Source organism: Cervus canadensis, chromosome 22, assembly GCF_019320065.1.
Source record: "Cervus canadensis isolate Bull #8, Minnesota chromosome 22, ASM1932006v1, whole genome shotgun sequence".
Lineage (NCBI taxonomy): Eukaryota > Metazoa > Chordata > Mammalia > Artiodactyla > Cervidae > Cervus > Cervus canadensis.
In genome coordinates this window covers 22263243-22277339 of record NC_057407.1, presented here as the reverse complement: position 1 = coordinate 22277339, position 14097 = coordinate 22263243, and the positions used below count along the sequence as shown (strand labels likewise).

Here is a 14097-nt window from a genome sequence, read left to right as displayed (position 1 = left end):
TGCGACTACAGGTTGGTAACTACTAACAGAGAACCATGCACCTATTCCAAAAGATAACCTGGGTCTAAATACAGAAATTTGGGCTTCCCTGGTAGCTCAGGTGGTAAAGAATCTGCCTGCAATGCAAGAGACCTGGATTCGATCCCTGGGCTGGGAAGATCCCCTGGAGAAGAAAATGGCTAGCCACTCCAGTATCATCGCCTGAAGAATTCCATGGACTGTATAGTCCATGGGGTCACAAAGAGTAGGACATGACTGAGCGACTTTCAAATACAGAAAAAAAAAAAAAAATAGAAAAAAATGTTCACAATACATGAAGTGAAAAAAATTTCAAGATAAATGGATAGCATCATCACATTTTTGTCCAAAACAAAACAGAAATGTAAGCCTATACACATAGATTCTTGTTGCATGCATTCCAAGCGAAAGTGTTAATTGCTCATCATTTTGACTCATTGTGACCCCATGGACTGTAGCCTGCTGGGCTCCTCTGTCCATGGGATTCTCTAGGCCAAAATACTGGAGTGGGTTGCCATGTCCTCCTCCAGGGATCTTTCCAACCCAGGGATCGAACTCTCATGTCCTGTGTCTCCAGCACTGCAGGCAGATTCTTCACGGTTTGAGTCACGAGGGAAGCCCACACACATTCCAAAAACGTTGGGAAACAGTTTTCTGTGGTTGGCAGAATTATGAGTGATTTTTATCTGCTTGCTTTCTTCTTTTCTTTCCCTTTTTTCAATAGGCAAAGTCTTCCCATTATTCCCAACAAGAATGCTATCTCTTGTTTTGGAGAACAAGCGGTGATCCACCCAACAACCTGCTCCTCACACCATTTCAATTCTTGTTTTGACTTATCGGGAGGATGAGTACTGGCCTCTGCTCAAGTAGCGTGGGATCACCTTTCTCACTCTGCCAAATACTCAGCCTCGTTTCAAGGCAGCAGCTGTAATACCAGAGCAAGGACCTGGGAGGTGCTCAAATAAATGTTTACTCAACTGAGTCATCTTCTTCTTGTCTGGATTGGGCCACGCTTGTGTTGACAGGTCCTCCAGGTTTTAACATTACTTTTACCCAGTGGTTCTCAGCCAGGGTGCCCAGCTCATCCCCCAGGGGCAATGAATGGTATTCCGATACGTGTCTGGGTCTGGTCAACCCCATGGAGGGCGTGGTGAGCGCTACTGGCATCAAGTAGGTGGTGGGGGCCAGGGATGCTGCTAACCATCCTATGATGCCCAGGACTGCCCCGACAGCGAGAATCATTCAGCCTAAAATGTCAACAGCACTGAGGTTTAGAGACCCTGCTCACCATTTCCCTTCCTTACAGCTTGTTAAATAATTTCCGAATTCTTCCTAAAGTATTATCTGCTATAAATGTCTCCCCAGAGCGGTTCTAGGAGACAGAGCGCATTCAATGACCTGCCGGAGTCTGAAGAGAAATTGGAGCCTTACAGATGACCTCAGACGGGCCATCAGGGAAGACTCCAGTTTTCTGTCCTGCCTCCGCAGGGCTCTCTGCGTAATATTAAATGCCTCACCTGGAGGGAGTGGAGACAAAGGATCTTGGCAACCTCTCGGGTCAGTTTTCAGTCTGGTCATTAAAAAACACACCTTAGAAACCCTTCTTTTCTGGCATCGATTGTTATCTTTATGATTTTTTATACTAGTTTAAGAAGGCTGGGTTTTTGCAGCTAGCAGATTTTAATAAAATTAACTGCCCATAAGAAAGAATACCTTCTTTTAAAAGGGGGGTAGCTTTCGTTTCCATTTTATTTAACTGAAGGCATTTCTCAGAAGAAACAGAATAATAAAGAGTGTCACCCGAAGGTATATTACCAACCCCACAACTAGGGAAAAAATGAAAGGTTTTTAACAAAAAGGAAAGCACGTTACTCGGAACCCTAACTGGTCTTGAGTATTTTGCCTCCAGCACAAAGCATTTTAATATCACTGTAATTTCTCCTGATAGAACAATGTTTTTTCTCAAGTCAGAGACAACTAACATCATATTAAATACCAGAATTTTTATTAGTAAGAGGTATTTGGGTCTTAAGTTTTTCTAAAACCTACTAGGCAACCTTTGAAAAAAAATCTTTAAACCTATAATCAGTTCCATAAGTAACAGACTTTCAAAGATCTTGTAATTTAAAAATCTGAAGACTATTTTTTTTCATGCAACATGATCCCTTGAAACACCTTTAATACAGATTCATATTTTATTAGGCAAATATAGAGCCCTTCAAATAGCTTAAAAAGATAGTCTCTCTCTAGAGAACAATTTCCTTTCTAATCATCTGTGTCATATAGGTCTGAGTAAGTGTTGTGAATAGAGAAAAACCATTTGAAGAAAAATACAATTACAAGAGATGGGAATACTCTGTCATCTGATATAATTCAAACCACTGATTTAATAGCATTAATCATTTTCTTTCAAAACAAATCAAAGAAAGATGTTCTATGTTTCCCAAAGATATTCACTTTGGATGAGGCAAGTGGCCTTCAAAAATACGTAAGCAATCATTTTTGGAATTGATGGATGTCACCAAGCCCTTTAACTTTTGCAACTGTCTATTCTCTTAGGTCAGTAGAAAATGTTCTCTGAATCTGGACATTATAGAATGATATTTAATGGCCTTAGAAACGAATCTACCTAAGCAGGGAACTGAAAATAGCTTAACTTTGGAATTTGAGAGCCCAGTTCAGCAGGAAGCAACATGAACAAAAGAAGGATGGGTCTCTTGGAAGCTGCTGGAAATGAGGTTAGCAAGAAAACGAAACAGGCTCACAGATGTATCGAGGTGTGAAAACTCACTGCTCAAGTACTGGCAGTAGAAGGGTGATGTCAAACACAGATATTTAGTCACCCACCACCTCATCTGAGTTTCCAGACAAACTCAATCAAATACTCTCATTCTTCTTCAACTTATTAACAATACAGTCTTTACTGAAACAGAGGAAAATAAAGATTTAACCTTAATATACAAACTGGGAGAAAACTGCATGTGGGCTAAGTCTCTCCAATTGCATCCAATTCTTTGTGAGCCTATGGACTGTAGCCCTCCAGGCCCCTTCAGGCACCTCTGTCCACGGGACTTCCCAGGCAAGAATACAGGAGTGGGTTGCCATTTCCTCCACCAGGGGATCTTCTAGACCCAGGGATCAAACCCACATCTCATGTCTCCCTGCATTGGCATGTGGGTTCTTTAACATGTGGGTTCTTTAAGTGCCACCTGGGAAGGCCCCGGGAGAAAACATTCTTATTTATTTCTGCTGATAACCCAACACAGAATTCCTTTCAATTCTCACAGAAATTATTTTCTGAGAAAGTTTCTATTCCAAGACATTTTCATCCTAGTAAGAATTAGAATAGAATTCACAAAACTCAAATGCCTGTAGGGTATAGGAAGATGAACACAAAAGGATAAAATGGGCTTAGTGATGACCAGGCTGATGTGGAGATTCACTCTTTTCAAACTCTGGAAAGAATGTCTCGCACTCAAATCAACGGCCTGCATACCAATTTTTGAGAAAGTAAGATTTCAGATTCTATTGAAAGTAAGATTCCAGATTCTCAAAATTTCAAGATCTAAACATCAACTTTAAAATTAAAATTTTTTAAGTATGAGCAATTTCTAAGAATTAGTGACTAATTAAAAATTTAAACAATCCTTTGCTGGTTAACCAAATCCTGGTTGTGTGCTCACAATTCCATCTGTCAAATGACAACCTCATTATTGGAAGTAGAAAAATGAGAAATGGCTAACCAAGGAGATGTTATCAGGGTCCCATCCTCAAGTTCTTGGTGAATTTCTGGGTCTTCCCTCACCATAAAGAACTTTTTCTAAGAGCATCACATCTAAAGTTCCAGAGTTAACCTTTTAGGGCTTTTTAAGCTTTAAAACATTGCCAGACACAGAGAAGATCTCCAGGGAAAGAACCTTTCTATGCTAGAGGAAGGGAACAGTGGTCAAACATTTAGGCTGGGATAAACCTGACTCTCAAAGATGCGCAAGGAAGATCATGAAAGTATCCAGCTTACAGGAGGGGCTTCTAAACCAACAGGAGGCTGGAACAGGAGAAAATTCCAAAGACCAAGAAATGCAAAGTGGAGGTTGTATATGATTGAGAGAAATGCAGTGACACAGAAAGAAACCAAGTTCATCTAACCAAGCCAGTAGTATTTACAGCCTGAGGGCAGTGCCAAGATGTTTCAGGAAGTGCCAGCATCTTTCTCTGTCAAGCTGGGCCAAACTTTTCAGCGCAGCATCAGATCACTAGGTAAATCCTCATTTCCTTACTCTCCTTTACAAAGAATCTTAACATTAAGATTGGTGGCCAATGTAGGACACCCCTTCCCTCTCCAAAAATGCAGTTTCATTACCTAATGTTTCTAGATGTTTCCAGAAAATCTTTTGGTAACAGCTTAAATGGAAATGCAGAATGAATTAGCTCAGTTTCATTTCTCTTCCTGGTTTCCCGCTGGGGACCCAGACATCTTCATCCCGTAAAGCAACGTGTTCTTGGACTCAGCAAAGTCCGCTCTTCCTTCTGAACTGGAATGAGGAAGGACGGCCGAAACCAAGGTAAAAGCCAAGCCTGTAACCGCCCTTCCGTCAAGGCTGGTGCCCCTGGGGCTTCCTCGGGAGGCCTGAGGCTAAGACTCTGGGCTCCCGGTGTAGGCAGCCAGAGAATCCTTGCTCAGAGAACCGCATTCCATATGCCACAACAAAGAGTTCACAGTCACAAATGAGACCCAGGGCAGCCAAATACATAAATATTTAAGAAGAAGAAGAGGAAGAATAGTACCTGCTCAGGCTTCAGTCCCGGCGGGACCCAGGCGTACTCCTCCAGGGCGCAGCCTGAGTCGTCGTCCGAGGTCGAGTTCCTCTGGAAGTCAAACATGAGTTTGCTGACTGTCTTCTCCATCGCCAGGGGCATCACCGTCACCATGTGCTCCTCCTGAGGGCACTTGCAGTGCAGGCAGATCTTCCTGCAAGCAGCAAAGGCCGGAGGTGAGAAGGAAGGCAAAAGAAACCATTTTTTCACTTGGCCTGCCACTCACCAGCCCTTGGATCCCAATCCATAAACACATTCCTTGGCAACTGGCTTTTGGCAAAAGCATCTAAAGGAGTGTTCCACACCCCGCCTGTCGTTGTAGAAGGCGTGGCCCTGAGTACCTGCAAAAAGCCCCTAAACAGTCAGGGGCCACCAGGTACGCATGCTAAGGACATTTACACACGGACCCTGACCTCTTCTTCTAAATCAGTATCCCAAGAGGCAAGTCAAAATACCTTTTATTTTACTAGGTAGAACACTGGATATGCACCATGACCACAATTTCCTCAACAGGAATAGTAATTAATATATACCATACATAGTCAGACCAGAAATATCACCAGGAGATTTAACAATACTGACAACATTCCATTTTTATAAAAGGTTTCCAGACCTTAGGAAAAGAAAGTGGTTTTAAAAATAACTGCAGGTGAGATTTTAAGAAGAGTAAAAATAGTTTTTTTTTCCCACGAAGCAAATCTGACCCTAAGATCTCCTGGGAAAGACATTTTCATCTCCACTGAAGATCCTTGTGGGTTTGAAATTCTAATTAGAAACCCTAAATTACCCCACATTGGTAGCTGTTTCTTTAATGTACAAGAGCATCATGCATGTGAATTATTTCAAAAGATAGCAGCCAAAGACACAATTTTCTCCCCCAAACTGAACATTTCTCTTTTAAGATTACCATCTGTTCCCTTTTCCATGGCTACAAAAATGATGAAGCAATAAAAACGTTGATGTCAGCAACACAAAAGCACTTTTCGCTTCCACCAGTGAAATAAAAAGTAAAAAGAGAGGAAAAAAGTAGAGGAGGAAAAAGATTTTAAGAAAATAAGCTGTTCCACCTGCACTCTGACCTCTAGAATTAGTTTCAGGAGCACCTTATAAATGTGATGAGACAGCCCAGAATTCTAATCCCCATGTGTCTGAATTTTTCGACAAAAGCTTTGTGAAGATATAATTCACATACCATAAAATTCAGCATTTTAGAGTGTACAATTCACTGGTTTTTAGTATATTTACAGAGGTGTGAAAGCACCACCATTATCTAATTTTAGAACATTTTCTTCACCCTTAAAAGAAACTCCAAGTGCATTATTAGCAGTAACTTCTCACCCTCCCCTCCCCCGGGGCCCTGATAACCATTCATGTATTTTCTGTCTTTAAGGTTTTACTTGTTCTGGAAATTTCTGGAAATTCCACATAAATGGAATCTTACTACATATAGTCTTACCATATACATAAATGGAATTTTACTATATACAGGCTTCTTACACATAGCAGGATGTTTTCGAGATAAACTCATGCAGAAGCACGTGTCAATCTTTCATTTTCTGCATTATAATACTCCATTACATGGATACACTACACTTTGTTTATCCATTCATCAGTCAGCAGACATTTGGACTGTTTCCACTTTTCACTGTTTTTGAATAATGCTACTCTATGTATGTGCAAGTTCTCCGTATGTTTTCAATTCTCTTGGGTATTTACCTAGGAATGGAATTGCTAGATCATACAGTAACTTTATGTTTAACATTTTGAGGAACTGCCAAACTGTTTTTCAAGATATCTACATCTTTTTACATTCCCACCATTAATGGATGAGTGTTCCATTTCCTCCACATTTTTGTCACACTTGTCATTGTCTTTCTCTGTGATTGTTGCCTAGTGGGTGTGAAGTGCTATCTTACCAAGGCTTTGACTTGTACTTCCTTAATGACTAATGATGTTACACATCCTTTTATGTGATTGTATATCTTATTTGGAGAAATGTCTATTCACATCTTTAGTTTATTTAAAATTGTCTTTTTATTGTTGAAATGAAAGAATTCTTTATATACTTTTTGGATACAAGTCCTTATCAGATATATGCTTTGTACAATTTTCTCTCATTTGATGGACTGTCTTCCCTTTATGATGAAGTCCTTTGAAAGACCTAAGTTTTTGATTTTGAGGAAGTCTATTCCCCCTCCACCCCCACCGTTGTTCTTTCTGCTTTTGGTATCATATTTAAGGAACCTAAGGTCATAAGATTTACTCTTGTATTTTCATCTAAGAATTTTATGGTTTTAGTTCTTATTTATGGGCCTGTGACCCATTTTGAGGTGCTTTTCATATATGGTATGAAATAGGAATCCAACTTCATCCTCATGTGGCTATCTAAGTGTCCCAGCACCATCCAACTCACTTGCATTGACCCTTGTCAAAGATCAGTTGACCATAAATGTAAGCATTTATTCTGGACTCTCACCTCAACTTCATTTCATATTTTGGTCTATATTCTCTTCTTATGCTAGTACCATACTGTCCTGATTACTGTTCTTTTGTAGTAAGTTTTGAAATTGTGTAGTGTGAGTCCTCCAACTTTCTTCTTTTAAACATTTTTTTTTTTGACCTTTTGTGGGCCCCTGACATCTGCACTATAAATTATAAATTTTAGGGTTATCTTGCCATTTTTTGAAAAAATTTAAGCTCGGATTTTGACAGGCACTGTGGTGAATCTTTAATTTGGAGAGTACTGCTATCTTAACAATATTAAGTCTCCCAATCCATGAACAAAGAATGTCTTTCTATTTATTTCCATTTTTTGAATGTGTGTATTCCTTAGGACTTTCTATATACAAGATCATGTCATCTGTGAATAGAGATCGTTGTATTCCTTCCTTTTCAATCTAATGCCTATTTTTTCTTTATCCTGTCTTATTGCCTTGCCGAGGTCCTCCAGTGATCCAAAGGTACAAATGTCTAAGCTGCTCTTTGTCTTGTTCCTGACCATAAGGGAAAGCAACCAACCCTTCACCATCAAGTATTAGATAATTGTGGGATTTTTTGGTAACTTTTCTTCTTTAAGTTGAAGAAGTTTTCATCTATGCTAGTCATTGAGAATTTTTAATCAACAAAGGGTGTTACATTTTGTCAAATGCTTTTTTTTTTTTTGCATCTATTAAGATGATCAGTCAGGGTATTTTTTTGGTCCCTATTCTTTTAATGGCCTGAATTTTGATACCAAAATGTACTTGAAGAAACAGAATCAGTTTTGTCCAGCTAAGTGAGGCTTGTCAGATTCTTCTACTTCCTGCTTTTCACCTGACTGAATATATACACGGAGAGAATGCACACTGGGATCTGGTTTGCATCTCCAAACTCAGAGAAGTTTTATCCAAATCTTGGCTGTTGCTTTTAAAAATAGCTTGAGCTCATTTTAACAGTAACTCGTTAATTAATCACCTACTGTAAAGAAGTCAGGGGTCTTGGGAAGCAGTCAAGGTTTTTTTTTTCCCCCTCCAGAACTTTTTACGTCAGTGTATGACTTAAGGGGAAAAAGTCTCCCTATGTTTAACCCAGTCTAGGAAGCTCTTCGGTGACTAATGGTTTACCAACAAGTCACACTTTTAGAACAAAATGTAGAGATATTTTTTTCTAAATTCAGTCTCTATAATATTCATCAATGAAACTCATTTATTCAGCAAGGCCAGTAAGAGCATACTTTTTAATGCTGTACGGACACAGTCTAATGAACAGAAGCTCCAGAAGAAGGAACAAAGACAAAAGCAAAACAGAATTAAAGAACCAGATTCATAATGAGTTTCACTGAATAGAAGCCTGAACAGAGGAGAAAGAGGAGAGGGCTAAGGGTCCTCTTTAGTCATTTCACAAGTACCGCCAATTACCTACCAATTACCTACCTGCCAGGCACTGCTCTAGACACTAGTCATACCCAAGCAAAAGAAACAAAGATCCCTCCCCTCATAGAATCTATATACTCAGAGGTGGAGAAACATACAATAAACAACAACAAAAAGTAACATATCACTCAATCAAGTAGTACAGGAAAGATGCTCAGTGCAATGCAAAACTAGAATGGTGAGGCAAAATGAGGGCAAGCAGGACTTGGGTGAGGGCACACAGGAGCAAAATGACTTGCTTCTATGACTTGCTTCTACCTGACACCCGTGAACTCAGATGTGCACACCAGTCCTCCAAGAAAGGAACTATCACCTCCACCTTCCAGGGAAGAAAACAAAGCAGAACAGAGATGCAAAGTAGGACCCATCTGACCCCCAAACCCTATTAATACTCTATGAAAGGCATACCTCATTCCCATCAGAGAGCAGCCTTTTGTTCAACAACAAACACATCCAGAAAAATCAAAACCAAACAGGGAAAAAAGGAGAAGGAAAAGAAACAAACAAACAAAAAAAGGTAAATCAAAACCATCAAGACCTTATGTATTTTCCCTGTTAGCTGTCTGCCTTCCATTCCTCATTTATAATTAACAAGCACTGCTGTGGCAAGGCATTTTTATTTGCAAAGAATTTTTAACCTTTGAGTGCTTCCATGACAGCCTTTGGAGAGACTAATTTAATAACTCCTGTTTACAAATGAGCAACGGCAAGGCCTAGATGCTGAGAAAGGCACAGAGGGTCAGAGGTAAAGCCAAGAGGATTTCTCTTGATTCTCACGTCTTTCTCTCCCTCTTGGCAAAATGCACACAACACCCAAGAGCTCTCGCTTTCCACACACTGATTAAAGCTTTTCAGGAGTGCGTGGGGAAATATATGATTTGGTTTTGGTTTTTTTCTTTTTTAAATAGACATTTATGAAGATAGAACCTGCTAGTAAAGCAGGATTTCATTAAAAAAAAAAAAAAAACCCAATCATACAAAGCGTGCATTGGTTTCATTCTGTCAGAGTTGACATTCTACCTGTACATAATTGGGTTTGTGAATGACAGGTTTCCAAGGAACAAGGCATGATTCAGAGAGCAGAGCTCCTGCATCCTCCGTCCTCCCTCTGTCTACCCAGCAACAACCCTTGCCACCCCCTCAACCTAAAGTTGCAGCTATGAATTCATTCGCTTTCGTATTCAGAAGCCACAATTGGCTCTTCCATGACATAACTGACCAGCAGATGAAGGCTCTTCTTTCAACTGTCTTAAAGTACTCTGGTCATCTACACCAGTGACCAAATCATTTGCAAAATGCCTAACGATTTATACCAGTGAACCCACCAACCAAGATGCAAAAGAATTCGTTATAAACGGATCGGGGGTGTTTGTCTGTTGGCGGGCAGCGGTGTCTCATCTTTGAGACGTTGACAGGTTATTTACAACACCGAACCCTGAACCACAATGTCTCCTTTTCTGTGAGAAGTGATAGGATGAAGGCAAAAAAGGAGTCTTCGTTGTCACATGATGCTGACAAGTTCAAGTCGTAAACTGCAGGATTCTAGCTTTGGATAGGATTGGAAATATCATTAAGTCTTCCTCCTCTCCCCCTTCCCCTTCTCTCTCTTTTTCATCCCCCCCCCTTTTTTTAAGGAGAGGAAAATATTTTTTTGCAAGAGAACTCCTATGTGGAAACTCATTATATAAAACAGAGCTGCCCAAGGTGATGAGACAGCAGGAGGTCCTGGGCTCAACTTCTCTTTAAGCTCCACCTTCTCCTAAACTCCAGTACCATTTTCACGGTCCTGACATCTCAAGGGTTCCAAAGACCCACATCTGGAAACCAAGCATACTTCCCAGGACAGCTCAAGGTCATTTCTAGTATTATCAAAATATGAAGTAGGTGCCCCATAATTTGAGAGATGGCAGAAAGACAGAAAAAAAACAAAAACCAAAACCAAAAAACAGAGGCTGCTGGATGACATAAGAGACAGATGATTCTTTATCATCAAACTCTGCAGATAATGATGATTCTGGTCATGGGAAATTGTACGCCCTGTTTCTAAGACATTATATGGAGATGCCTAGGGTGTAGAGATGTACCCCCATGACTGATTTGACAAGTCGGAGACAGGGCCCTGGAAGTGCATTTTCCCCAGCATTCCATGTCATTCCAATTTGACATGCACTTGGAGGACATCTTCTGGAGCTATCCTGCCAGTTAGAACAGAGCACCTGAGTCAGAGGGTGGTCTGGAAACTGGTGTGTTCTACCAACATTCCCAATGGTCTCTGGACAATATACATTTTAAAAACTGTTCCAGGACATCTATGCCAACTGTCCCAACTACGATGTATTAAACTCTGTATCACTAAGTCCACCTGTCACTCAGCTGGGCCCCACGGGGGCATGTGTGTGAAAACATGCTGGTGAGAGGCAGGACCATACCAGTCATCAGTGTCTCTCACTGCCAACCTGCTGTCTGTCCTGCCGTCTTCCTTCCCTGTGGTATGGGCTTCCCTATGCCAAGTTCATGGTCAGACAGGTTCAGGTCACTTTTATGCACAGGGTCATGGGGCAGACTGCTTAAAGGGTGGCTCAGTCCCAACACAAATCAAGTGGGGGATAAGGAATGCAGAGTTCTGGGCTCAATACAGCAATGCCTCAGGCAGCTGAGATCGGGTGTGGGAAAAGATACTTTTGTTAAAGACAGAGGGCTATGGAAAGCAACTAGACTCCAATAAAAATTAATAATAAAAAAGAAAATACAGAGGGCTAAAATACCCCAAAGGCCTCCAAAGCTTTTTGCTAATTAACAGATGTGTCCTTGGTATTTAAATTCTTACATGACTTCAGCTCACTAAAGGCACAAGAATCACTCCTTTTACTCTTAACCAGAGGAAAAGAGGAAGCCTTTTTCTCCTTATCATAATTTAATGTTACTGCCCCCTTATCATAAAAAGAAAAGCAACATATAATGTACATAGAAAAGAATCAGGAATTACAGATAAGAAGAAAAAAATAATTCAAACACTCACAATCCCAGAGATAATCACTGCTGAACAGAAACAGATGCGGGCCCTCTTTTCCTCTCATGAGAAGGAGCTGGAGACCAGATTTCATTTATGTGTGTGCGCTATCAGTGAGTACCGAGAGACAAGACTCTGGCCTGAAATAAAGAGACATGAGCCAGAGCCACCCACACATGGACACATAACACTCTCGGCAAAAAGATGTGCATTCTTCAATCCAGATAAGTGGGTTTGCTCTGATCTGGTGCCCTGTAGCAGGATCAGAGACTTTATGTACATACTGTGGAAAACACCAGGCAACGTGGGAACTGCATATATACTTAAGGGTATCACAGAGTTAAGCTGGGTCCCTCAGATAGATAAATAAAAAAAAATCTGAAAACCGGATTTCAACAGCTATCAACTTTCAATTTGCTGTGCAAGTAGGGAGAGATGGGTCACGGATAATCTAAAACCACTAAGCCCTGGCTGGCTCTGAATTGTGTCTTTGTATATCGGTCACAGACTCTTAATGGTGCGACAGCTGACGTCACTGCAAACCACCTAAAGGGTCTGTCTTGGGCAGGCCAGACTTCTGAGGGGCTGGGCAGGAGCCTGGCTTCCTCAGTCCACTCTGCTGCTCCATTCCCTCAAGTTCCCAATAAAAACATCCATCTTTTCACATGCATGCAAAGCACTGGCCTAAGATGAGCCAAAACTTATTTGGAGTTTCCTACCTTTGGGAACACCTTTCCCACCTTATCTGTTTGACCAAGAAAACAGGTAAATACGTGTTTTGAGTGAAGAGAGATTTTATTAGGCTGCAGGCCGCCTGGATGTAAGGAATGAAAAGAAGTAGGCACTCTCAGCAGAAAAGCCATTACTGTGCTGTGTAAGCGAGCCGGTAAGAACTGGAAGTGGGGTCTGCGTGCTTTCACTTAGCGCTGAGAGGACTTCCCTGGTGGTGCAGCGGGTAAGACTACACCTGCCAATGCAGGAGATACGGGTTTGGGGTCTGGTCTGGGGAGATTCCACGTGCTGCAGGGCAACGAAGCCTGTGCACTGCAACTGTTGAAGCCAGTGTGCTAGAAGCCACTGCAATCAGAAGTCCACAGACTGGAGATGGAGAAGAGCCCCTGCTCACTACAACGAGAGAAAAGTCCAAACGCAGGAACAAGGACCCAGCAGAGCCAAAGAAAATAACTAAATAAAAAACAAGAACAACAACAACAAAAACCAACAAAAAAGAGTTTTTTAGAAAAATGGGTATCACTGAGATACTCCCATGATGAGTAAATCAGAATTGTCAAAACTGAGCCATCACCAAGAACACTAGCTATTCCCCTCCAAAATCACCTGGGTCACATGATCACATGACCAAGCTTTAGCTCCCTCCTTCCAAGTGCTGCCCAAAAACACAAGTGGAGGGTCAGAAAGACAGGAAGGCAGACAGGTGGGAAATAGGGTTGTGGAGGGTGGCTTGAAACGAAATGAGATGAGGATGTTCCGAGAGAGGGAAACGCGTCCCCAAAGGATCAAGGACTCCACAGGACAAGTCTGACCTCCAGGGTCTTGACTCCAGTATGTGCTTGGGAACTGGGGGATGGCAGGTAAAGGTTTTCTAATATATTTCTAATGTTTATGCAATTTCTTACATTTACAAAAGGTTTTATAAGAGTCACTTTGTTCCATAGCTTATCATCGCCTTTATTCCTTCTCAGCTGCCCTATAAAGTCAGTATTTGTATCCGTTTCACACACATGATCCTACAAACTCATAAGCAACATGACCGAAGTCACACAAATTAGAACCTACGCTGTCCAACTCCAAGACCAAGGCTCTATCACCTTTTTTTTTTAGGGGAGTGGTCAAATCTTCCTTCTTTTCTGTGTGCATCTTTCCATCCTTCTCATCATCTGTCCAACCATCCAACCATTCAAGCAAACGGTGATGGAGCATCTGCTGGTGCTAGGCCTTGTACAGAGATGCTGGGATTCAGACAGTATCTCTATCCTCATGGGGCTTCAAGTCAAGTGAGGAAGGGAGACAACAGTCAGGTCAGCACGTCGATAAACTTGCCACTTAGAGACTGCGGTGACTGTCATGATGGAAGCAAACAAGGAGATGAGAGAGGGGTCAAGGATGGATGAAAACAGGCCTCCCCACTGAAACGACACGTGAGTTGTGATGATAAGACGGAGGAGGCGGCAGCTCTGGGGAAGACCAGGGAGAGTTCTCCAGGCAGAGGAAAGGCAAGCAGCGGCTGTGGCATGGGGAAGGGTATGGAGTGAATGTCTCAGGAGGTCATGTGCTGACCTCCCCTCCTCCACCACTGTCGGCATGGGTGACGGTGACCAAGGC

At 41.5% G+C, this 14097-nt stretch overlaps 1 protein-coding gene across 3 annotated transcripts in view; it reads right to left on the bottom strand.

Annotated features, from left to right (window-relative positions):
* Positions 1-14097, bottom strand: part of LOC122424777 (prickle-like protein 2) — a 175270-nt gene that overhangs the window by 93813 nt on the left and 67360 nt on the right. For all 3 annotated transcript variants that reach the window (XM_043442960.1, XM_043442961.1, XM_043442959.1), the window contains exon 2: positions 4804-4987. In XM_043442960.1, coding sequence (XP_043298895.1) covers positions 4804-4947 — 144 coding nt within the window. In that variant the 5' untranslated portion in view covers positions 4948-4987. The remainder of the gene's footprint in view (positions 1-4803; positions 4988-14097) is intronic.